The 25577-nt window shown below is 34.4% G+C and overlaps 1 protein-coding gene across 2 annotated transcripts in view; it reads left to right on the forward strand.

Annotated features, from left to right (window-relative positions):
- Window positions 1-25577, forward strand: part of Cdin1 (CDAN1 interacting nuclease 1) — a 226479-nt gene that overhangs the window by 117942 nt on the left and 82960 nt on the right. For both annotated transcript variants that reach the window (XM_076848474.2, XM_076848475.2), the window contains 2 exons: window positions 10513-10578; window positions 11152-11257. In XM_076848474.2, the coding sequence (XP_076704589.1) occupies window positions 10513-10578; window positions 11152-11257 (172 nt within the window). The remainder of the gene's footprint in view (window positions 1-10512; window positions 10579-11151; window positions 11258-25577) is intronic.

Below are 25577 nucleotides of genomic sequence, written 5' to 3' on the forward strand. Positions count from 1 at the left end.
AGAAATTTATTCTATATAAACCTGTGTAAATATTGAAGCATCTTCATAATGTAGTTTTTAGGATCAAATAATGAAGAACAAATGGATTACTTAATTTTTGTTCTGAAGTGGACAATACATTTTGTGCCTAGGAAAGTCAAATGCATTGTCTTAGGTCAGATTAGGAAAGGATGTTTAGTATAATCCTTCAGTAAATTTACTGTAAATCTTACTGTTTAGTATTCTTATTAATAAACTGGAGAATTGACTTGAAATTGTTATAGGATTGTTGATAAGTTGAAATTGAGAGATATCATAAATGTTCTCTAGTTGGGGTTAAAGAAAGTTGATTAGGAAAGTGGTGTCTCTGCTTACTACATTAAATTTCATTATGTATAAGCGACAAGTTTTTTTTTCTTTGTGTAAGAAAGGCAATTGTATTGGTTGGCCTATGGAAATAAAGTAAGTTGGAAAGAAATTATCTTTTAAAAACATAACAAAATATAAAATGGCTCTGAACTAGTTGTAATGGTTGGCCATGACATATCATAAGATTATTTCAGAACTATAGAATTCTGGTAGTATTATAAAATGTCTGACCACATTGATCATTAGGTAGTGGCTAGTATGGACATGGCCAAATCTAGTGTTTTGTTTTAAGCCACTAACTAAGCAGTCATATTTCACACAGATTTTTGAATCTTCATGTTTTGACCATAAATGTTAGCTTACTACTACATTATAGCATTTAATATGTATAGAATAAATTGATATTGTATGCTGATGAAAAAGCACTTTAAAATAGAACTGAGGTTGCTTGGAGTTACTGAGCAAAACAACCAAGGTTGCCTTGGTGGTAATCTCTTGGTGTCACTTGTTTGCCTGTGGCCAGTCAAGCCCAAAGCCTCGTTTCTTTATTTAACCTGACTTCTGTGCTCTTGAGAATCAGCAGACCCCACCTAGGAGAAAGAGCAAAGGGCTTAGTTGTGGCCCTAATTTAGTTCTAGTTTCTCAACTTACCTGAATTTGGTGTGTTAGCTTGGATTCACCATGGCTGACGGGCAGTATGAAAGTATGGTGGTCAAAGAGTTATTGCTATGTGCATATAAGTTCAGGAAGGACTCCTAGAGTTGAAATTGATGGGTTTCATGCAGTCTTCAGTGCTGTGGGATAATTATTTTATGGAAGCATATCCAAAATGGTACTTAACTGATCTTTAAGAATAAATGGTTCTAGTTTAGCCAAAACCATGAAACCCTAGTGCAATTTTGAAGTGTTTCCTCATCAGCTTACAAAATAGTTATTAATTTATTCTGTGCATCTTAAGTATTTTAATATAGTATTGAACTAACACATGCTCATTTATGGTTAAAAGATGAAAATTCAAAGCCTTGGGTGAAATATTGGTACAAAATTGTTTTTCTTTTACCTTCTAAATGCCCCTTCCCAATGATTAATTTGTTTTAAATACTGTGTCAGGTAAATTTAAATACATTATCATTTTAAATTCAGCTAGTATTCTTTCTTGTTTACATGTATACACCTTGAATTTTGTTGCAGAGATACTGCAAATATTGCCAGTTTTATTTTGATTCTTTGACAAGCAAAAGTAAAATCGATCTCCCTCTCTCTGTTGACTTCTAACTCCTGCCACTTTCAAAAGATAAATATTTTTTATATGTTAATCCTTTTTAATTTAAGGATTATTACTTTGCCTAAAACCTAAATTTTCCACCCATTATATTTTGTCAAACCTCTTTTGACAATAGAAGGGGAAAAGGAAAAAAAAATCACTTTTTTTTTTAGTCTTACTGCTTTCTGCAGTTTCCTTGTTTCGTGGTCCTGTGGTCAGGAGTTGCTATGGCACAAACCTTAACCAGACACCTAGAAAAGACAGTATCCTGATCATTGAAAATGTCTGTATATTCGTGTGGATTTATTCTATCTATCTTATAAAGGTATCCATTTAATACTTAGATAAATAGGTATATTGTACTAAATTCAAAGTTGAATAAAAAGTCTTTAATTTTTCCAACTAAGAACTATCCCCCCCCCCCCCCAACACACACACACTCTCTGCAAATAAGTCACTGAACTGGGCACACTATTGTAGGCACTAGACACAAGTCAGATAAAGTTCTGGCTTTCTCAGAGGTTTGATCTAGTAAGGAAACAAGCTACCAATAAATGAATACAGATAATTTCTTGAAATTTCTGAAAGTCCTCATAGTTCTTTTATTCATTGTTTATTCTTTTCAACTAACATTTTTTGAATGTGCTGTCTACATGCTAGGAACTATACGAGTTAATATGAAGATGGTCTTTGTTAAGTACCCTATGTCCCAGATGTTCATAGCTGTGCAAGCTCTCACCATTTCTGTCCCAGTGAGAGTGCAATTCCTGTCTGGTGCAATTCATTTAGCTGTTGTTCACCTGATTTTCTTCATAATGAAAGTAAATGCACTTATGACTTTTGTCAGACTACTTTTATTAAACGTTAGAAAGAAAGAGTAGATATTAAAAATCACTAGCTACATTTTGTAAATGAAGAAAATTTGCTGCCACATGAAATATATTTACTAAAATGGTTATAAAATTGTGCATATTGAGCTGTTCTCTCATCAGGATCTTCCTGCCACCATTTACTTCCAGGATGGCACATTGAACTTTTTAGCTTGATCCTCTAGCATTGAGCTAACCTATCTCTTAAGTATTTGCTATGAGTGGATACTACTAAGGATTTAAAAAATAAATAAATAAATAACAGTTGAATCAAACATGGAAATTTCCAGGAAAGTTTAAGATGAGTTTCAGTATATGTCAGTAGTTCTCTCCAGGGACATTTAATTTAGAATTAACATTTATTGGTCAGCATTTAAGGTCTCAGAAGATGTCAAGAGCTTTAGGTGCACAAAGAACACTTTTTAAACTTTAAATTGACCAATATGCATAGTGATCATTTTATCACCTCTGCTAAGGAGCCATTCCATTTCTAATGAAAAAAAATAAGAGAATATTTTGAACAACCAATAAAAAAATGAAAAAAAAAATAGAGAATATATTTTATCTACTGAGGGAGATATTTTAATTTGTAATTTTCCAATGATTAATTAACACTTTGCTGTGTTGTGTTGGTTCTTTAGTTTTCTCTTCTCTTTGTTTGGTTTGGCTTGGTTTTCACTGAGTTTTTTTTAAGAAAGTTGGACAAAAAGGGAAAGGAGGAAAGGACAATAGTGTCAATGATAAGAGGATGAAACTGTTCACACTGTTGAAAAAAATATGAAACACTTACACCAAAGAGGGAAGATAAACCACTCATCCTCCATGGGTTGGCATTCCTCCAGGTCAGAGGGACTTTTATTAATGACTTCTATAGCCACTGTCTGCTGCAAATTCTTGTTAAGTTTGGCTTAATAAGGATGACACTAGAGATATTTTATTATTTCCAGTGAATGTTGTCCTGTTAGTAGACACTAACAATTATTTTGAGTGACACCTGAGAGGCCTTGGCTTTATCCCTGCACTACACCCCCACCATGTTTGGATGAAATAGCGTTTTGACATGGGTGCTTTTCTAACATTCATGTATTACTCTGTGGGACTCCAGGACAGTATAATCTGTAAAGCCAAATAGGCTTAGTGAAGAATGTCCCTTGCTGTAAGAAATTAGGATCTTTGTTTCTAAGAGTTCATCTGTCCCTCTGCTTTATTCCCTACTACCTAAAACAACAGTGCTCTGTTGGGAAAGTGATTATTATGTGACAAACGGGATTACATTCTTCAGGTGAAGAACAGCAGCAGGAGCAATGGAGATTTAGGATACTAAGGTTGTTTACATGCAGATGTTAGCAGCATAGAATAAGAGGCTGGAAAGAAAACATTTGATTATATGAGTTGATGGGAACTGAGATAGTTGGGTATTTCATAAGGAGTTAGTCGTTTAAATTTTTATCTATCAGAAGATTAAAAATAAGATGTGGTTTTTAGAGTAACATTCTGTTGTTGTTAGGATACATGCAGTTGTTAATAAGAACATGCAATAGGGGCACAGATATGGGGAATTTGGATGTTGTTCCCACCTGAAGAAATTGTCTTGGTGAGAGACTCTTACTTATTTTCCTTATCAGTTTCACTTGTGATTGCCTCTCTCTGGGACTGAGAGATCTCTGGGAACCATAGACTTCTTGTTGCTGCTGGCAGATGAAATGCTCTCTGGAACTTTGAAGGAAAGTTATCATGTGCAATTAAAATGGTATTCTACCTGCTCCTGGCCTACAGCCCTTCCTTCACCATTGCTTTGGTTAGATAACTTAGGTCTGCTAAGCGTCTGATTTCCTGATCACTAATAATTTGTTGGAACCATTTTAGTTATAAGTGGCAAACCATTTCTCCCTCTCCCTCTCTCCCCTCCCTCCTATTTCCTCCCTCCCCCCCCACACACACCAATTGATTGGTTCAATTGATTTGGACACCTGGAAAGTCCAAAATAGAGAAATTTGCTTCTGATATGTCTAGAATTCAGAATACAACAATGTCATCAATATCATACCTTTTCTTTTTCTTAGGTTCTGCACTTTTCTGTGTTGGCTTCATTCTCAGGCATCCAAGGTCACTGGCTATTGCTAGTTTGCTTAATCCTTACAGTTTATGATCCCAGGGAAAAGTTGACAGTTCTCTTTTGCCTCATAATAAATCTCCAAGAGGACTGTGATCATCTAGTCTAGGTTAACTGTGTGCTCCTGAAGCTGAGTGGTTGTATCACATTATTGACCAGAATCACATTGTAATAGTAGGGTAGCAGTGCCAGACAGATTGTATATAATAGGACAGCAACATTTAAAACCTCACTCTCCCTACAGTGAATTAACTACAGTTTAGGGCTTCACTCCCCATAGCCAAATTACTTTGGGGTCCAGTCACTTACTATTATTGAACTTGGTCTGTTTATACATGTGTGTGCACACTTACCTATGTGCACGTGAATCTGTCCATCTGTGTAGAAAATCCTCTTTGTGTCTCAGAACTGCTAATATGTCTCTCTCCATGGAGATTGGTTAAGGACAGATGGAGCTAGCTCTGAAGAAGGTTTTGACATCAGTGACTAGCTCAGTGGAACTGGGGCAGACAAAGGCTAACATTGAATCCCTCCTCAGAATTTTGGAGCTGAAAAGAGCTCTTATCCTCAGTCTGATCTCCTTGTTTTATTTAGAAAAAACTTGCATCACAGCTACTGCCCCTTCCAGCAACCTGTCCTATCCTGGATCTTTCTACTCCACCATGCTGATTTGTCCCTTTATTTTTGGTGTTAAACCAAAAGGATTTAGAGTGAAATGGTATAATACAGAAAAGCTGGGTTTTTCTGTTTTTTTTTTTTTTAAACTTTTTTATTGTTATTCACATGCACTTCCTCTCCACAGTTCCAAGCAGCAGGGACTAGCATACCTAGCCTCTCTGTACTGCTTACTGCTCCAGCTTCTTGACCTCCCATTTGTTTCCTATCTTTAGGGCACTTCAATTTTCCCTAGTATTGTCCCCTAAAGACATAAACAAAGGACAAGGTCAGACCAGTCAGTTGTAGTCCTTATTAGTGGCTTTGATAAGAGGCTTTGGGGAAAGAGGTTGAAACTAATGGCTGTAATGAAATTTTGGATTCTGTTAAGATTTCATTTATCTGCACTGTCACTCCCCCTATGCAATATATCTGTTCCCTGTGCCTTTGCACGGGGTTTACATATCATAGTAACAGCTATTACTGAAGCCTTGCTAATTTCTTACATTATGTAGAAAAAGTTGTGAAAATTACTTTTAGGGGACAAAAAATATGAACAATGGTGATTGCTCCATATATTGACTAAGGCAGTGTTGGAGAAAAATAGCACTAAAAAACAAAATACCAGAGTTAAAAAAGATATACAGTAGTTTTCATTTGTCTTAATATGTGATTTTTTGCCCTCCCTCAATTTAGTAAAGATACATGAGGTCTTCAAAAGATTTTTTAATCAATATATTTTAATCTAGAATGTTAAGTCTTTTTGACAAGTTCATAGAGAAAAGGCACATCAGAATGCTACTTTTCATTTTCAAATGTTGTGAACTGAAATTTTGCAGTTTCTTTGGGAATAACGATATTTCTTAAATTTTTTTAATAAAACTAAATAAACGAAAACCTTTTCTTAATAGTCCTCATGCTATTTATGAGTCTTAAGTATATGTTAACTAGTTTCAGATGTGTTTTGTTCTCTGACTCAAAGTCAGTCCTTTATTTTATAAAAAGAAATTGTGTAATTAGTACTTAATTGCTTTGGATATTTTGGGTATTTGGAGGAGAGGTAATTCAAAGGCCAGAGAAATTAAACTTTCACATTGTTCTTTATGCATGTGCAATTCCTTTTTAAAAACAAACCCCTAATGACAGGCCTGACAAGTTAAAAATAAACAAAGACCTGGGTTGTTTTTATACAATTGAAATAATAGTAATTTTAAAGATTTTTTTAAATTAACATCAATTTATATCTTTGGCTGCAATTATATTAATTTTTTCTTAAGTTATATTGGGGAGAGGATCATTGGAGTGCTAGAAATCAAGATTATCTGGTCCATCTCTTCTTCAAGCAGGTATTGTCTGATATCTGACAGGTGGCTGTGTACTGTTCTTACAAGAGGAAAGTAAGAATCCTCATATACTTCATAAGTATTATACATGATCAAATTTAAATATGTCGCATAATGAAGAGTGGTATGTGATCCTCAAGACAAATGGTAGCTTGGTTGACATGGGCTCTTATCCTATATCTTTAACAGTTTGAGAAGTCTGTCTTGTCACTTAATTTCTTTAGGCCACTTTTATTATGAATAAATCTGAATATTAGGCTAGTAACTCTAAGACTTAACTAGCTCAGAAATACTGTGCTTCATGAGACAGCCATTATCTAAAAACTCTACATTTTTTTTCCTAGAGACTAAGAAGTCTGCTTTTAAGTGATTATATTCTATATTTATTTTATTAGTGAACACATGAAGTAGGACATTAATGAGCTTAGTAGTTACAAATTATATTGGATTTAAAAAGAATATACCTAAGCCAGAAGAGCCTTACTTCATATCTGCTAAATTCACTGAATAAGGTATAATGCAGAACTTGGAGATAGATTTGTGAGGAAATTATACTAAAAGTTCTCTCCTGTATTATTGACCTAGTCACCCCCCCTTCTAGCTAGTATTATTCTTATGTTTTTTCTAAATCATGATCTTTTTTTTTTCTTGAAGAAAACAACAGATTACTTAAACATCTCATTTCTGGTTGGGAAATTCAAAGAATCAAAACTAATTACTTAGCTCAAATATATATGAAAGTACTACTAGACCCTGTATGAAATGCATGATTTTCAAAGAAAATATAAATTGTGAAACTTTCTATAGAAGAGACAAAAATCTGAACAGATTAGTTGACATAAAAGAAATTGGAAAAGTGACCAAAGATCTGGCCCAGCAATAGCACCAGACACAGCTTGGGTTTTGTGGAGAAATTCTTCCCAGACCTTAAGGAATGCATAAGTCCAATGTTGTTGATGACCCACTGACTTTAAAAAAAATAATAAATAAAAGTGAGATTTCCATCACTATTAACAAAAGGCACCCAGTCCCCTCCTTTACAAATGAGGTGAACCTTAGGTTCAGACATTAGGGACCAAAGATAGAAAATAACAGCAGGAATTATCAAATAAAATGAACTTTGACCAAATTTGGTACCTCTCTGTTTTATCTCTGCACAGGGAGTTAAATAGGAAGGAAAATTATTGCCAGTCTAGGAAAGCTTTGAAGAAAACACAGTTATTCTTAATATACTTATATTTTATTCAGTTATCCTTTTTCAGCATTAAGTGTGAATAGAGAATATGCTGGTGATGAGACTAGGATGTTAAAAAATGAAAAGGAAAGATTCCTGTCCTCAGAGAAACAGCATCAAGTGCAGGATATGAAAGGCAGGCCCATGCACAACATACAGGGAGCAAACAGAACAAGCATGAAGGGAAGTAGCATGAACTAATCACTGAGGTACATGACCTCAAGGTCCCAGAGTCAGACCCTGGCATGTCAGCCCAGTTTAAAATCTATACCCAATGGTTTGGATAATGAACTACTGGTAAGAAATCTTTAAGGGTCTGAGGAATCAAGAAAGAAGCATAAGGCAGAGGCCAGGAAATCAGGCCATATTGTTGGGGCTGACCTTAAAAGTCTTCCAAAGACGTGATCAGTGATAGAAACTTCTCCTGGGGCCTAGAGCAGGTGAGCAAGGCCACTTGTTCACAAGTAGACTTCCTGTACTTGTTCTATTATCTCCTCTGAACTTTGCCAAGTTGTTTCCTCCTCCTTTCTTAGGAAAACTAAAATGAAAGAAAGCAATGAAGGTTGAAACAGGTAATGTAAGGCAGTGAGAGTTTAGTAAATAAAGGAAGAAATGTTTCAGATGCCTGGAATAACCTCTTATTGTAAAAAATACAAGTCTGATATTACTGGTGATGACATAGACTTCTAGATGCTGTCCTTTGGGTACAATTACTATTGGTTTGATCAAGCTCATATTGAGTAAGTGAGAGGGAAGGAGAAAAGGGGTATGTGTGTGTGTATGCGTGTGTGTGGAAGAGGGGAGGAATGAATATGCCCAGTGGTATTTTGAAGTTCTCCACAAAATAATAGAAAATTTCCCTAGCCTCATTTGATGTTCTGTGTTCAGATTTTAGGGCTTGGGTTTTTAAGTTTTCGCATTAAGCAAGTCATGCAGTTTAAATTGCAGGTATTGTATTAGTAATTTTGGTGCAGTGAAGAGAAGTGTGTATCTGCTTTTAAAGGGATTTCTCTGTGTACATTTGGATTGCTTGGTGACCTTTGAAATTTTGTTTTGAGCTGCTGTCAGAAACATAATCATTTTTCTTTCTGAAACATATTTTAGCATCTGCAAAGGTTGATCAAGCTAGGATAGTTTTAATAAAATATTAATCTATCTTTTTTAATGTCAACCCAGCTTTTAAAACTGTTCATCACCTATCTAAAACATCAGCTCAAGGCAGTGGAGCTTATTTTAATAAATGCCTTTTCCATTAATGTTCTTCTTGTTGTGGTCAAAGTACAGTTAGAGAACAGATTTTTTTTTTAATCTTATTCATCTATAGCCCAGTTTCAAGTTTCTCTTATTTTAAAATTGATATTACTTTATGTTTTATTATCTGAACAGTTTACTTGCAGTTTTTTTTATATGTATATTTCAAGGAAGGAAAATTGTTTCAAATTCTGGTATCAGTCCTTCAAAATCTGGATAGTTAAAGATTTTCACTTTTAACAAAATTTAATTTAATATCTGCTTAAATATGTGTCTTGTTATTAAAAGGTTATTTACGTTTAAAATGCTGACCTTTCAAGATATACACAAGAGTGTTCTAAAACAGTGTTTCTGAACATTGGCCATGAAACCACTGTCTTGGGCTGACAAATGGATTGGAAATAAGCTACCCAACACTGGAAATGGGCCATTAATTTTAATCAAAGGTGATGCAGGAAGGCGAATGGGATGCATGGCAATGTCAACAGCCCAGTAGGTGTTAAGAGACCACACAGCCTTCCTTGTTACTTGGTTGGGCCATTAGTTGAGGTTGGGTGAAGACAGAAAGCCATGTCTGGAATTGAATGACCAGGTCACTCCAAAATCTAATGGAGAACTCCCCATTTCTGAAATCACATTGTAATGCCATTAGAAGTCAAGGACAGCATTTAGAAAATATTGAAGGATCTTTTTTTTTTTTTTTTTTAATCAAACACCTTGTGAGTTTTTTCAACTTTGTCAAGCTTCCTGTCTTCCTGCTTCCTTCTGAATGGATCATTGATGTTTACAAAGGATCAAGAAATTGAACAGACTTAGGAAAAAAAATCTTAAAGCTTGTTTGCTTTTCAAAATTACATACTGTTAGTTGTAAAACGCTAATAAAATGCCCAAAACAGTGACATGCCAGAGGAATTAAGCAGATAATTAATTCTTTCTAGTAATCTCATTGTCCTTTTCTTGTGTGTAGGAATAGTTTTGCTAGTTGAACCAAAACTTTCTTATCGGCTTTAATGAATGTATTTATTTCATAATTGTAATGGCCAATGTGCTTGGGCCTTGTTGTAAATTGTCAGTATTAGCTGATAACATTAGTGACTACTGATGGTCATAGTAGTGAAATTCTTTTCTTTCAATTGTAAGTATATATTTTTGTTTTGAGTATTTTCAATTACAAAAAAAAAGTGGCTCTATGACAGCTTGGATTAATGATGTTTATAATAAAGACATAAAAATGCAAAAGGAACAAAGAAGCATTTTGTATCTGTGCTTCAGGTTTATTAAGAAAATCATTTACTCTGACATAGTATTGCATGCATAAGAAAGATATGTATGACTGCATTAGTAATTTTTACACATATTTAAGAAAGAAAAGCAATTATGTTGGTGTCTTGTTAATGGAATACTATTGTAAGTAATAATATTTGTTCTTCCTGTAGATGAAGATCAGCTTCGTGCAAAGGGTTATGACAAAACACCAGACTTTATTTTACAGGTTCCAGTTGGTAAGTCCTTAAATTCACTTATTTGTTTGTTTATAGGGAAAGGGGATATGTTTTTCCATTCCTTTAATATGTTAAGATTAGCAAATGTCACCAGAGATTAGCTTTATAATACTTTACCTGTATGGGTGAAATAGTTGGAAAAGATGATTTTGAAGTAGCAGAAAATAATAGGTTCAGAAGGAATCTGTGCCATAAAAACTTTACATATATGTAAGAAATGGGTTTCCATTTTCACCTCATTTCTTCAAATTTAGAATTTTTAAAACAGTTCTGTTGGATAGCCAGACTCACTTTGGTCTGCTTGACATGCCTCTTGTCAAGTTATAGAACAGCAGTCTCAGAACTAGGGAAGTGAGTTTCGAAGAGTGTGATGAAAATAAAAGCATGTGACTGTAGCATAAATGTTCCTTGTGATGAACGTGCACAATGCGTTGTTTCATAATTATATCCATAGTTGAAGGTAAGGGCTAACCCTCTGCTCATTAACGTGAAGCGTAGAGAGGCCTGTGCAGAGTTCAGAATTTTCAATCTTCCCTTCCCCTCACTATGTATTAGTAATGCTTTGTCCCTTAGCTGTAGAAGGGCACATAATTCACTGGATTGAAAGCAAAGCCTCATTTGGTGATGAATGTAGCCACCACGCCTACCTGCATGACCAGTTTTGGAGCTACTGGAATAGGTAAGGTCCCATTATTTTTTCTCTTAAGATAAACGATACTCAGCTGAAATCTCATTAGAGAAAATATTTTGTTTAGCTGGTAAAAATGCTAGTAGCCTTTTTTTCCCCTAGTAAATATAGGGTCTTGATTAATGTATTCATTTCAGATCACTGAAACTTCTCTGCTTTCATAATGTTGCTTTATTTTTTAAAACTAAAAATCTCCACATAAGGTCACAATTAGTATATATACTCTATTCCCTATTTTATGGTGATAATATTGGTGTCACTTAAAATATGGATGACAAGATGTGCACATTATGATATAAACACTGGATTTTTATCATTTTGATGTGAAATTTGTACTTACTGTGAGACCACAAAAAATAATTTATCTTCAACTCTCTAATATATCCAAATATGAAAGATGAAAATAATTTACCTTCCAACAGTAGAAAACAGTTTATCTACCAACTTCTATCAACACTCTTGAAGAGATGATAACCTGAGCAATTAAGAAAGCTAGTGTGAGGATAATACTATTTTATTGAGTACCTACCATGTGCCAGGTCCTGCAGACTGTTTCAGTTAATCCTCACAAGGAAGTTAGTTTTTTTCCCCCATTTTGCAAATAACTAAGCTGATTCTCAAAGAAAGAAAATAATATTCCAGTTAGCTGGTTACCATGGGCTTTCATTTATTTCTCTCACTCCCAAGCCTGCAATATTTCCAGCACAGTGCTAATTTCCTATATAAAGCAATTATTGAAACTTCACTTTTTTCTATTGTTGCAGGCCTAAGTTGTCACACCCCACATTTTTTTCCTCTTAGGATAGGAGGTATGTCAAATGTTAACCTTCCTAGATTAACTGCGTTTTTTGGTCACTGACCACCAGGAACAATACAGAAATAAGATGACATTGGGCCAGAGCATTAAGGAATGAGACAGTAGCATCTGTAGACAACAGCCTTGTCCTGGAAAAGAAACAGTGGCAGGCTATGGAATTTGGCATTATAATGTTACTCAGCTTTACAAAAGGCCAGGGGACCTCGCCTGTAGCAGCTGTGCTAAACTAAGCCTACTTTTTGCCATGGTAACAATGATCATGACAAAATGCTGAATGTAATGGCTTTCTTGATTTTCTTGTGTAATTGTGCGTAGCATCCGCGCTTTACTTTACAGGGATGGAGGAGGAAAGTGCAAGATGTTTTAGAAATCAATGCTGCTTCAGCGTTTCCCGTGTTTTATTCAGCCATTATTCAAATTAACAGTAATGTGGCAAATTGAATTTTAGTTTTTTAGCAATTTTATGATTAGTTTGAAATAGTAAAGAAAGCATCATTTTTGATAGTATAGGGAAATCAATGACAAGAAAAAGGAAATTGCATAAGTTTGCCAAAGGATTAAAAAAAAAAAAAAAAAAGCAATTGAGTAAACCAGTATGTTTTGAGACTATTTCCCCCTCTTTGGAACTGGTTAAGTCTCTTCTGAGGAACAGTTATAAATTGAATCCTATATAGTAGAGCTTACTTAAAAATTCCAAAAGTATGTATTAATTTCAAAACAACTTTTTACTGAGGACTACTATGTTCCTGGCACTCACCATTTGTAGGTATATTAAATAATCTAGTCACTTATGTGATAAACCTATGGATTCCTAATGTAGATGGAGGGGGTCTGAGGAATAGACAATTTAATAGTGTCCTTTGAATTGGATTTTAATATTATCTTGTTTCATTTTACTGTTTAGCCTTCTAAGATGTTTTACTTAAACTACTGTTGAGTAACATTCCATGAACATATTCTTTGAATATATACCGGACAAGGGAGCATTTTGACAGGAGAACTTAGTATTAGTCCATTTGTTAAAGTTTAGGATCCTACTGTGTTTTGCCTCAACAGCTCACATAGCAGCTGATAAAATTCTTCAGAGTTGGAAGAAATTCTCTCCCACCTATAGGTAGTCTGTCAAGGAGGCTTCTGATTGACATTTGGGCTAATTATTTTATTCTTGTGATAAGGCTGTAGTTGACATAAAAACTAATGTTATACAATTGTCACACTCTTTTCAGATTAAAGATTAAATTTTACTGTGTGATAGTTTAATTAATATTTATAGAATGATGCATTTCTGTAAACTCATTTTTCCAACTAAATAAATGCAGAGCCTCTAATTTTTATATTAATATTTCTGTAAGAACTTTTTTTCATAAAGTATTGGTATACTTATCTCAGGCTTTCAGCAACATTGACATAGCATATCACTCCTTCTTTCTTTATTACAGTTTTTTTTTCTTGGCTTCCATAATATCATTTTCTTCTGAGTTTCTTTCACCATGCCAGCAGCATAAGTCTCCTTTGCTAGTCTTCTTCTTTTTCCCAGTCTCTAAGCAAGAGGGCTCTGGAATTCAGTGTCTACCCTTTTTTCTTTTTTCGTCTAAACTCCGTCCCAAGATGATCCCTTAGAAATTTCAATGGCTCGTATGGCTTTACATATAATCTTTATGTTGGTACTTCTAATTTTTATCCCCAGAGCTAACATTTTCCCTGAGTACAAATTTCTTAGTCCAATCATTATCTCTTCTTGGGTATCAAATACATCTCTTATATTTAACATGTTTAAAACCCACCCGTTGGTGTTTTTTTCTCCCTAGCTTGTTATTCTCCCATTTCCCCTCAGTTCAATTAATGATGCCACAATTTTCCCAGATAGCTAACTCAAAAACCTAAGTATTATCCTGGATCTATCAGCAAGTTCTTTCAGCTCTATCTTACCACATCTCACGTTGTATCATTTTTTATTGACTTACTTGCTGTTGCCTCAGCATCTGTTGTCACCTCTTGAGCAGTTGTTATAGCTTTCAGACTGATCTCCTTTGGTTCATTCTTATAGTCGTGTGGTCAGGTTTTCTTACCAAATCTTGGAAAGTATAAATCATATAGTGTCATTTCCCTACTTAAAACTCTCCAGTTGTTTCCCATTCATTTAAGTAAAATCCAGACTCTTTACCATGATATTCAGGGCTCTTTTGCATGATCTTTCTCCCTTCCAGCCCCACTTCTCTCCACATATACTTCACTTTCTCTCCCTGTTCCTAATTTACTTCTTCCATCACACTGCCTTTCTTGCACCTTATTCCTTGTTTCTACTCTCTGACTAATCCTTCTAGCTAGGAATTTTCTTTACTTAGATCTCCACGTAAATTTCATGACATTAAAGGCTCTGTTCAAGCTTGCACTCCACAGAGGGACAACCCTTACCATCTAGTCTAAAATATAAAACCTTCTTTGGCAATTTTTTATCTCTTTTCTCATTAGGCTCTTCATAATACTTTTTGTGAATAAATGAGTAGAATGTAGTTGGAATCATTTAGAAAAGCACAAGTTTGCTTATTTGAATAAAAGCCTCTAACTGAGTTTTTTCTTTTATTTTACATTTCAAATTATTCTATGTAGTCTGTCCATCATTAACTTTAGAAATTTGCCCTGGCTAGTTCACCTTGAAAATTCTTAAATTTGCAATGCAATCAAAATCAGATATAATGACTAGGATACATAAACTGCTTCTCTCACAGGCAGACCTGCATCCCAGGTATGAAGCTTAACTATATAACTCCTCAAAATTTTTCAGTCTCCGCTTCTACAGAGTTAAAAGAAATGGTGTAACTCTAGGAATCAGTGATTAGATCACAGGATATAGTTCCAAATTGTATAGGGATGCCAGAAAACATATTTTCTTATGAAAATTAACACAGAAATACTTTGTCATACTACATGTATAATCATAAAGTGAATTATTTGACAATTTGACCTACATTACTAGATATAACTTATAATTTTGAGATAATGACAGAGAAGAAAACCAATTTTATAATCTAAGGCCAGATTACATACATGGTTTCTAACATATGGCCTTTCAGAGAAGCAGAAGAAACTTTAACTTTTAGTGACTAGAGATAAAATGGGTCTATTTAATAAAAACACTGAGTGACCTTTAATGACCAAGAAAGAACCAAATGCTACAGAGCTCATATGAGGTGTTCAACAACTACCATTGAGAACATGTAAATGGCTACTACAAGTTCAGACCCTCCATCTGCTCTTCTGGGCACACTCAGGCATATTGTTATCAGTGGTGACTATTAAAAGCTGGAGTGCAGTTTGTAGATATATCTCTCAAAGAAGATCTGAGCTGACTGACTGCAAAGAGTGAGACAAACTTTTCTTTGAATTTGACTTTACATCTTTGTTATCCTTAAAGTAATGGAGAAAATACTGGATTTGAATCCAGATTGTGCAACTTTCTGTTCCCATACTGGGAGCAATTTGCCACTCTCCCAGAGTCCTTGTTTTTGATTCAAAAAAAATGAGTTAATAATACTTTCCTTGTCCTGTTGTTGTGAAGATCATTTATTTAGTGCATATAAAGCAGTTTCATAGTGCCTGCCAATCAACAAAAATTGTTTTCCCACTGTCTTTTTATCCTCCATATCACTGTCTGATGGAATATAGAAGTCTTCTGATTAGATATTTTTAGTGCCTTCTTTGCCAGATAAATTACTCAGTTAACTTTAGCATTCAACTTGGCTGACATCTTTTGGGGAAAGTTTCCTATATTCCAAGATTGGGTTTGTTGCCCCTGATGTGTTCTAATAATTTCATGGCATTTATCAAATATTGTAATTGCTTCCTTGTTACCTTCAATACTGAGTTCCATATTATCTATTTGTTTTATCCATCTTTGGCCAGAAGTTGGAAGAATGTCTGGCCCATAGTTGGTAATGCATAGATGTTTAGTGAATGAATGACTATACAAATGAATTTACTCACACTTGAAAGGCAACAATATTTTAAGCATCTGGCAAGGATTATATAAGGCATAATAACATTAAACTTTATTAGAGCCATTTTTTTTTCATTTGGGCATGCCCCTCAAAAGGGCAGTGAGAAAAATTGTTCATTTTTCTAAAAGAGTTTTGCATATTTTTAGGTGTATAAAGCTTTTGCCAGATATATTTTGTGAACAGTAGCATAAGTGTATTTACATGAGAAGTTTTAAAATAGAAAATAACTGGTCCCCAAATGACAAATGCATTTTATAAAGTTTTTACATAAATATTTATAGTTTTATGTTGATTATTTCCTTTTTCAAAATGTCAAACTTTTCTGGTTTGAAATTTACATGGAATGCCTTGAAAGTCCTAAGTAGAGAGCAGTCTGTAATTTCTGTAGAGGATGCATGGTACTGGGCCTGGGGCAGAGCCCAGTATATCATGTGTCTAAATTTTTAAAGTTATATATCAACTCAACTTATATATCAACTTAATAGAATAAGATTTTTTCTATCCTACATGAAGATTTGGAACTTCAGATTTGCACTAAGAATCCCAGACTTTTTATTGTTGTGCAGGTATAGGTGGCTCCACTGCACAGCCTACCACTCTTCTCTTCCTGCTTTTCACTCCACCTAGAAAAGAGTCAAGCACACACTAGTCAGCACATCCAAGCTCCATGCACATTCCCACAAACCCTGCTGGCCTGCCTAGTTATCAGGTGAATGAACCTGAAAGAGAGGGCTGCAGGCCCTAGGAGTGGTCAAAGGGTTCTTTGGTCAGGAAGTTCTGAAGTTTGCTAAATAGAGTGTGGCCTAGAAAGGACTGGGGGAACAGGTATCAGGAAGAGATGTTCTCTTATCCCCATAGACTCTTCACCACAACCAGAGTGGGACCAGAGCAGAGCCTTCTAAAACTTGGATACAGGGTACGGATCCCTCTTTACTGGGTATAAGGCACATTGTGAAAGGAAGGTAGTATGTATATCTTGCAAAGCCATTTCTTGTACCAGTATTAGGATAATGAGAAAAATGAGCACCAGAAGAAATATGGTCTTGAAGACATTTATTTACTACTGAAAAAATTAAGAGCGGAGTTCCATCTGTCAGAGTTTTGAACCTTTGGCTCCAGAGAGTCTACTGTCTTAGAGGCAGTGCTAACCTAATACCCTCTGCCACAAGAATTGATTTCACTTCATTTTTTACCTCTAAGTATTTTTTAAAGATCAGTTATTTACTCAATGGTCTAGTGATTGCTTTCTCTGGTCTGTGATAACCTGAGATGAGAGGTACTTAGAATGGGGCTGCCAAGCAGTTAGAGTTAAGGAAGGCAGTTTTCAGAGAATGGCCAAAGTTTTTCCTGTATTAAGATACTTTCAGGAAGCCTACAATTAGCCAAATCACAGATTTCCAGTTATTTCAGTCTTGTTAAAAACAAGGCTGATCACATCTGTCTTAAGTTGGAGTGTGTGCCTCAGCAATAGAAGCTCTTGCAACCTTCAATTACAGCAGCCTTGGAAGGCACTGCTGCCATATACTAACAAGTAGTCATCAGCAACAAGAGACAGATTGACTAGTAATTAGCAAATGCACTGGAGAGGACTTGTATAAAGGTAAAATATAATAATTTGCTTTTCTATCTCTCCTAATGGAGTTGGTTGTGAGATATTGATGTGCCATTGTTTCCGACAAATATTTGACACTGCTATTAGCTCTGGTAACCTCAAAATATTTGATGAGAATGAGGGAAACATTTTCTGCATATATAGTACTTTCATAAGAATGATTTTTCTTAATAGTTAAACACCATTTTTCTGCATCTGAAATATAAATAACACCACTTTCCCCAGTAAGGAATTTATATTTTCTGCCATCCTTCATTGTTTTCAATGATGACTTTAGATACACATCTGAATAAAAAAGAGAAATGCTGTCTTTGGCCTTTACAGTGGTATTTGCAATAAAGAGATGGTTTTTGGGAAACTGGAATGGTTTAAATCAAAGACTTAAAAGGCAAAAAAACAGAACTATAAGAAAATGTCAATGAATTGGTTTCTCAGACTAGAAATATATCTGATTGCTATCTTTAGGCATGTTTAAGATTTTTATGAAGGAAATATATTGACCTTTTTTTTTTTTTTACAAATTTAGAGTACCAAAGAATTATTGAAAATATGATTCTTCCTGCTCGCTTACTATGATAAAGTAACATGGTTCAGAAATGTTACCTCAAACCATATCAACAACAAAAAACAGGATTGAGTGGTTACCATAAGAATAAAAATACACCATTATGATCATCCAAAGAGGGTGAGGAAAGAATAAAAGGCCATTAACAAAAAGTGATGTCTGGAGCAGAGTCAGTCACCCAAAAAACTACAGTCTATTTCTGAGACTAATTCTAGAATCATAAAGATCATATTGAAATTCATGATAAAATGGCCTGAAGTCTCTAGCAGTGATTCTCAAACTTCACTGGGGAGCATTTTCATAACATTGATTTGGGCTTTATCTGGTAGAACTGATTTAATTGGTATGTGGTAGGGCCTAGGCCTTTGGGAATTTTTGTTTTGTTTGTAAAACTTTAGTTGATAATGCTGATCTGTACCTGCCATGGAAGCAAACTTCTTTCTTATCTAATCTCAGTTTTCCAGCTAGCCCAGCATTCCTAGCCTAACTGCTTCCAAACAGAGTCTTGATGAGAAAAATGATTGATTTATTAAGGAAAATTGGTTCAGATTAGCAGACATTTGCAGGTACTATCTTAATCCGGAGGAAAATGACCTCTGCCTTTGAGGGGTTGAGAGTGAGAACTGGGAAACAAATTACAGAGGCAGCACCTAAACCCTGAGATCTATACATGTGCCCTTTGTGCTCCATCATGCAGCCTTGTGTCAGTCATGATGAGAAATCTGTTGGAATATATGAGTCAGTAATGGGTTCGGTATGCCAACGCTAAAAACCTCTATAGCTTATGAGGTTTAAATATTCACTTCATATTGTTGTATAGGATGGCCAGGTGTTCTCTCTTGCTTTCTCAATAGCCTATGAGTATTCAAATTATGTATCTGTGGGATCAACCTAAACTCCTGTGAATACAATAACCCCCGAATTTTTGGTTCTTGAATTCCACAGAATTATGGAATTTGGTATTTGTTTTATTTGTTTGTTTGTTTGTTTTTGTTTGGTTTGGGTGTTTGTATATGGTGCAGGCATTAAATCTGACTGGGTTGTCTAAATGCCAGTCTGAATTCAAAATGAAAGTACACTGGAGAATTTTTGTCACTGGGATTATAGGTGTGTGTCACAATGCCTTTATATAGTCTAATTACTTTTGGGTAAATATCCACAAATGAAATGGTTGGAACATATGGTAGGTATATGTTTCCCTTTTTATGAAATGATTTAGGTGTTTTGCAAATTGGTTGTACTCTTTTACTTTCCCACCAGTGGTTTACAATAGGTGCATTTTCTTCCCATTTTCCCTATCAGTTGATAATGGTCAGTCTTTTTAACTTAAGACTTACGAATAGTTGTGTAATAATAACCTAATGTCATTTTAATTGGCATTTCTTTACTGATAAATTATATTGAGAATCTTTTTATATGCCTATTGTCTTCTTTGGAGAAGTGCCTGTTCAAATCATTGACTCCATATAATTGGGGTGCTTTCTTATTACTGAGTTTTAATGTTTTTATTATTTCAACATGCTGGATTTATCACACACTTGCTTTGCACATTTTTTTCTCCTATTCTGTGGCTTGTTTTTCAGTTCACTTAATTATTTTTCACAGATCAAAAGTTTTTAAAATTTGTAAATTCCAATATATTATTTTTTTCTTTTGTAGATTATGCTATTGATGTTGTATCTAAAAGACAAAGAAGTCACAAAGATTTCTTACCTGTATTTTCTTCTAAAAGGTTTACAATTTCGCCTTTAAGACTGACATTCATTTTCAGTTAAGTTTTATATATGCAATGATGTGCAAATTGTAATTCCTTCAAGCATGTATAAATCTAGGTTTCAGCACCACTTTTTTTTTTTTTGTATTTTATTTATTTATTTTTATGTGGTGCTGAGGATCAAACCCAGGGCCTCACACACACTAGGCGAGTGCTCTACCACTGAGCCACAACCCCAGAGGCTCAGCACCACTTTTTGAGAAGACTTCTTTTTTTTCCCATTTAAATTATCATTTCATTTTTGATCATATACAAATAGGCCTATTTCTGAATTCTCTTTTTCCTCTGTGGATGAATTTGTCTGTCAGCTCCTTGTTGTCTTAATTATTGTGACATAATTTTGAAAACAAAACATGTAAATTCTCCAATTTTATTATTTTTTTTCAGCTGTTTTTTGCTATTCTAGGTCCTTTGTATTATCATAGGAATTTTAGAAGCAGCTTATTAGTTCTTGGAACAGCCTTTTGAAATTTTGATTTGGATTGAATTAGATTTATATATCAATTTAGAAAGAAATGATACCTTAACAGTCTTCCGAAGCATAAACATGGTATTTTTTTCCTTGACATGGGAAAACATTTTTAAATGTTTTTTAAAATCTTTAAACATTTTTCTCAGAAATACTCTATAATTTTCAGTGTACACATCTTCTCACACATTTTCTTCTCACATTGAAATTGAAGTATTTTATTTATCTTGATACTAATGGAAATGATAGTTTTTATTTCATTCTTCAATTATACATTGCTACTATAGAGGAATACAGAAAGATGTATATAGGTCTTTTATTCTAAAACATTATAAAATTTATTTATTAATATTTCACCCTTTTGCTAAATGCCACAGAATTTATCTACATAGATAGTGCTATCATTTGTCAACAGTTTTTATTTTTTAATTTTTATTTATTGCCTCTCTGCACTGGCTAAAATTTTCTATGTAAAAATGAACAAAGGTGAGAGTAGACATTTTTTTTCTTGATCTTTGAAGGAAGCATTGGATCTTTTACCATTAAGAATAGAGTTAACTGTAGATTTTTGTAGATATTTTTCATTAGGTTGAGGAACCTCCCTTCTATTCCTAATTTGCTAAGAATTTCTAATTAAAAATGAATGTTGGATATTTTTTCAATGCTTCTCTGCATCTATTAGAATGACCATATATATTTATTTATTTGGTCTTGTTTTTAGTATAGTGAATTATACTGGTTGATCTTTTGACGTTACTTAAACTTTGCATTCCTGGAATAAAGTACATTTAGTCATAAAGCAATATCCTTTTATATTTTGTTGGATTTGATAAAATTTGTTAAGAATTTTGCATGAGCATTTATATGCAATATGTATCTGTAGGGTTTTTTTTCTTCTACATTCTTTGTCTGATTTGGTATTTTAAGTATTACTTATCTCATATGAGTTGGGCGGTATTCCCTCCTCCTATTTAATTTTCAGAAAAAGTTTGTACAGAGGTTTTTTTTTTTTTTTTTTTTTTTAAGAATTCCCCAGTGAGGCCATCTAAGTCAGTGGTACTTTTTTTGGAAGGTTTTTAACTACAGATCAGTTTATTTTTGATACAGGGATTCTGGCTATTTTTTTTTTCCTTACACAAACTTTGATACTTTGTTTTTCAAAGAGTTTATCCTCTTATCAAAGTTCTAGAATGTATTGCTTTTTCAAAATATTCCCTTATTAGTCTTTTAATATCTATAGAATATGTTGTGGTGTTGCCTTTCTCATTCCTGAGGTTTAGCAATTTTATTTGTCTTCTAAAAGAATCAATCAGGTTTTGTTTTTTTGTTGAAGAAATTTTTTCTCTTTCACTAATGTCTATTCTTTATTTTTTTCTTTCTTTTCCTTAATTTCAGTCTTACTTATTCTTCTTTTGTGAGTTTTCTAAGGTAGAAGGCAGAAGTTACTGATTTGAATCCTGTTTTTTTTTACATAGGCATTTTTTTGTGTGTGTGCTATAAATTTACCTCTGAAGACTGCTATGGCTGCATCTCAGTTTTTTACACTTTGTATCTTCATTTTCATTTGGTACCATGTACTTTCTACCTTTGGTCTTTTTTTTTTATTCATAGACATTTTTAAATGTTATTTTTTCCAAATATTTGGAAATTTTTCATATAGTTTTTAGTTCTTGGTTTCTGATTTAATTCCACTGAAATCAAACTAATTTGAATTCTCTTAAATTTATTGAGATTTGTTTTATGACCCACACTATGGTTATGTCTTTTCTATATGTGCTGAAGAAGAAAATTTATTCTGATTTAGTGAGGTGGAATGTCCTATAAATGTCAACTCTGTTAAATTAGTTGATAGTATTCAAGTTTTCTACAGTAGCCCTCCCTTACTCATGTTTTTCCATTCCAGGGTTTCATATCCATGGTATGAAATATTAAATGAACAAGTACCAGAAATAATCAATTCATAAGTTTTAAATTATATGATGTTCTGAATAGCATGACGAACTTTCATGCCATTCTTCTCTGTCCTATCCAGGATGTGACTCATGCCTTTGTCCAGAATATTTGCATAAAGTACCTGTTTGTTAATCATTTAGTAGCTATCTTGGGCAGTCAGATTGACTGTCATTGTATCTGATTGCTTTTGATCCAGTAACCCTTATTTTATTTAATAATGGTTCCAGAGTACAAGAGTAATAACATAAAGGAGGCAACAGGTCCTAAAACATGAAACGCCATTAGCCCTGGAACTGTGTGAATTACTGCAGGGCATAAGGAAAAAGCATAGTGTATGTATATATGTGTATATTTCAGTACTATCTTCGGTTTTGGCATCCACTGGGATCTTGGAAAATGGCCCCTTCAGATAAAGAGGGACTACTATATGTCTTCACATACATGAACTGATCAATATTCTGCCATATCCAGGAGAAAGACCTACTGCAGGTCTCCAGAATTCTCTGTGCAGCTCTCTCCTAATGATATTCTGCCCTACAAACCCTATGTGACTTGGTCTACTCATTCCTCAAGTTATAGCTCCTCAACTCAGGGAGAACACTGGACTTCACCTGTGTTCATCCTTTATGCATCACAGTATAGAAAGTCTGTCCAAGTAGTCAACTGGAGCTTTTGTGTCCCATCACTCACAAATCTCAATCCTTTATTGCTTAATGCCCAGTGTTTACAAATTGTTGTATGATCTGTTTTGTTTTTGTTTTGAGTTGTATCCATGGGAGGCTAAGCCCAGTCCCTGTTTATCACATCTTAGTTTCAAGAAAATAGGACTCTCAATTACAGTGTTTAGCACACACTTTAACCAGTTATAAACCAGTTTCTCTTGTTGAACATTAACTTTGTAATCTTATTTATGCCTTTTATCTGATAAATTTCACTATTATCATAAACAAATTTTCTTAAGCATTGAAAATGAATAGAAAATTCATGAAAAATACTATGCAAATCTCATGTTTGTTTCTCTTGATACACATTTCTCTCTCTCTCTCTCTCTCTCTCTCTCTCTCTCACACGCACACACACACACACACACACACACACACATTCATGTATTGTGCTTCTATTTTGCTCAGGCTTTTGAGGATTAAAATGGAATTTTTAAATCAATACTTTTTGCCCTATAGAAGAGAAGGCTTGTATGATCAAGACTAAGGTTTCATTAATGAGCATATGGTTGTTAGAAGGCATCTTTCTTTGATTCTCTGTTGGTAGCACTTAATTAGGACTTCTTCTCCCTCTTGGATAAAGTAATGCAGACTATTCTTTGACAAGATAGAGCCTTGTTTGAGCAATTATGCCTTTTCTGTCCCTCTACCTGTTAAGGAACACATTTCTTCATTTCTAGGTGTCTTCTGCTGTTTAATATCATTCAAGAATCTCCTGGGATAAGTGACTTATAGGTTAGAAGGCTATTTTACCTTAGTTTGCCCTTGCTCATTCCCTTCTCACATATGTGAAATATAGAAAGTGAGTCACTAATATGATTTGCATGTCTCATACTCATAAAGAGAAATCTGTATGTAGTCTACTGCATATAAGTATCCAATTTCCAAAGTCAGCTAGAAACTAGAATAACAATATTTGTGTGAATTCCATTCTCTTGTTTTCCTCGTTGTCCCACCTGAATCACAGACACTGAGATGTTTCCTGGGTTTTATATAGTCTTATTTTTTCACATAGGATTCTACCAGAAAGTTAGCTTGTTAACTCCTTTTTGCTTCTCTTTTATACCTCTGTCAGTCATTTCCTTCCCATTTCTTACTGGCAGCTGTGCTAACCATTATCATATCACCAAAGAAAATCCCTTAATTTAATAAAAAGGATTTTTTTAAATTTTAATATTAATTTTTTTTTTAGAATTCACAAAACTTAACTACTGCAAATAAGAGGCTCTCTTGGTCATCCTTGATAGCTTCAGCTATGGTATTTTAAAAGCACTCCTTATTGATAATGAAGGTGATAAAACTGAAGACATTCATTGTGGGCTATTAGGCCATTATGACGTCTAGAGCCCAGGTGTGCCAGGGCAGTAGGATAGGTTGCTGAAAGGCCAAAGACTGTGCCAGGAGACAGCGTGTTTAAGATTTAATGGAGAAAGCATATAAGAAATCAATGACTTCAGTAAAAAGTGTCTAGTGACCCAGGCTAAAGTGGTAGCACCTCTGTTCTTCATGGTGCCTTGCCAAGCAGTGCTTCCATCCCTTAGGATTCTGCTCCAGAAAAGAGTGCCTCTGTCCCTCATGGCACTTTGTCCTGTGGTGGTTGACTAGATGAGTGATACATATTCTCTTCATAGTGCCCCCAGTTCTGAGTCAGTTACCATGGCGAGGGGTGGGGGTGGGGTGGGGTGGGGAGGGTGGTTATATGCGAGACTGCAGAAGTGGTGACATCATCAGCGTCAGGTGCTTAGTTTACTTGTGTGACCAGCATCCTAAAGAGCAGCTATCCTGGTGTACATTCAAGAAAGTACCTTTCTACAAACAACACTAACTTGTCTTCATTCCCTTTGTGCCTAAGAGAAAGCCAGTGTCTTTCAAAATAATATACATCAGGTCTTTCTGGCTCATGCTTGCTCTCATTGTTTTCTTAACTTGTCTGGGTTTTTGGGAATAGAAACAGGACATTCAGAGATGTGGTATTTTACTGTTCTTCTTTTTTGAAGGACAATGTGGTCAGCTATATAAACATTGAACTCAACACTAGCCTACAATATTTGGCCAGTTCCATTTGCCTTTCATTATGTTAATGTGAAATGATACTATTTCACAACTACAAATTTCTAATGCAACAGATTCTATCAAACTGATCTGCCAGTGTTAGAATAGATACATGATTAAAATCATTAACTTTTTATTGAGTTCTTTCTGTGTGGAGACAGGATATTATGCATTTCAGGGCATAAAAGGGTGAACAAAACCTAATCTTGCCTTCAGAGACTTTAATTCAGTCTAATAGGGAAATAGAGCATGTACATAGATCATAAAATCAGCTAACATTGAGCACCAGCTGTGTTGAAGGCACTGGTTTAGCACTTACATGCATTATTCACTTTAATCTACATATTAG

The sequence above is a fragment of the Callospermophilus lateralis genome, chromosome 3 (genome assembly GCF_048772815.1).
Source record: "Callospermophilus lateralis isolate mCalLat2 chromosome 3, mCalLat2.hap1, whole genome shotgun sequence".
Classification (NCBI taxonomy): Eukaryota; Metazoa; Chordata; class Mammalia; order Rodentia; family Sciuridae; genus Callospermophilus; species Callospermophilus lateralis.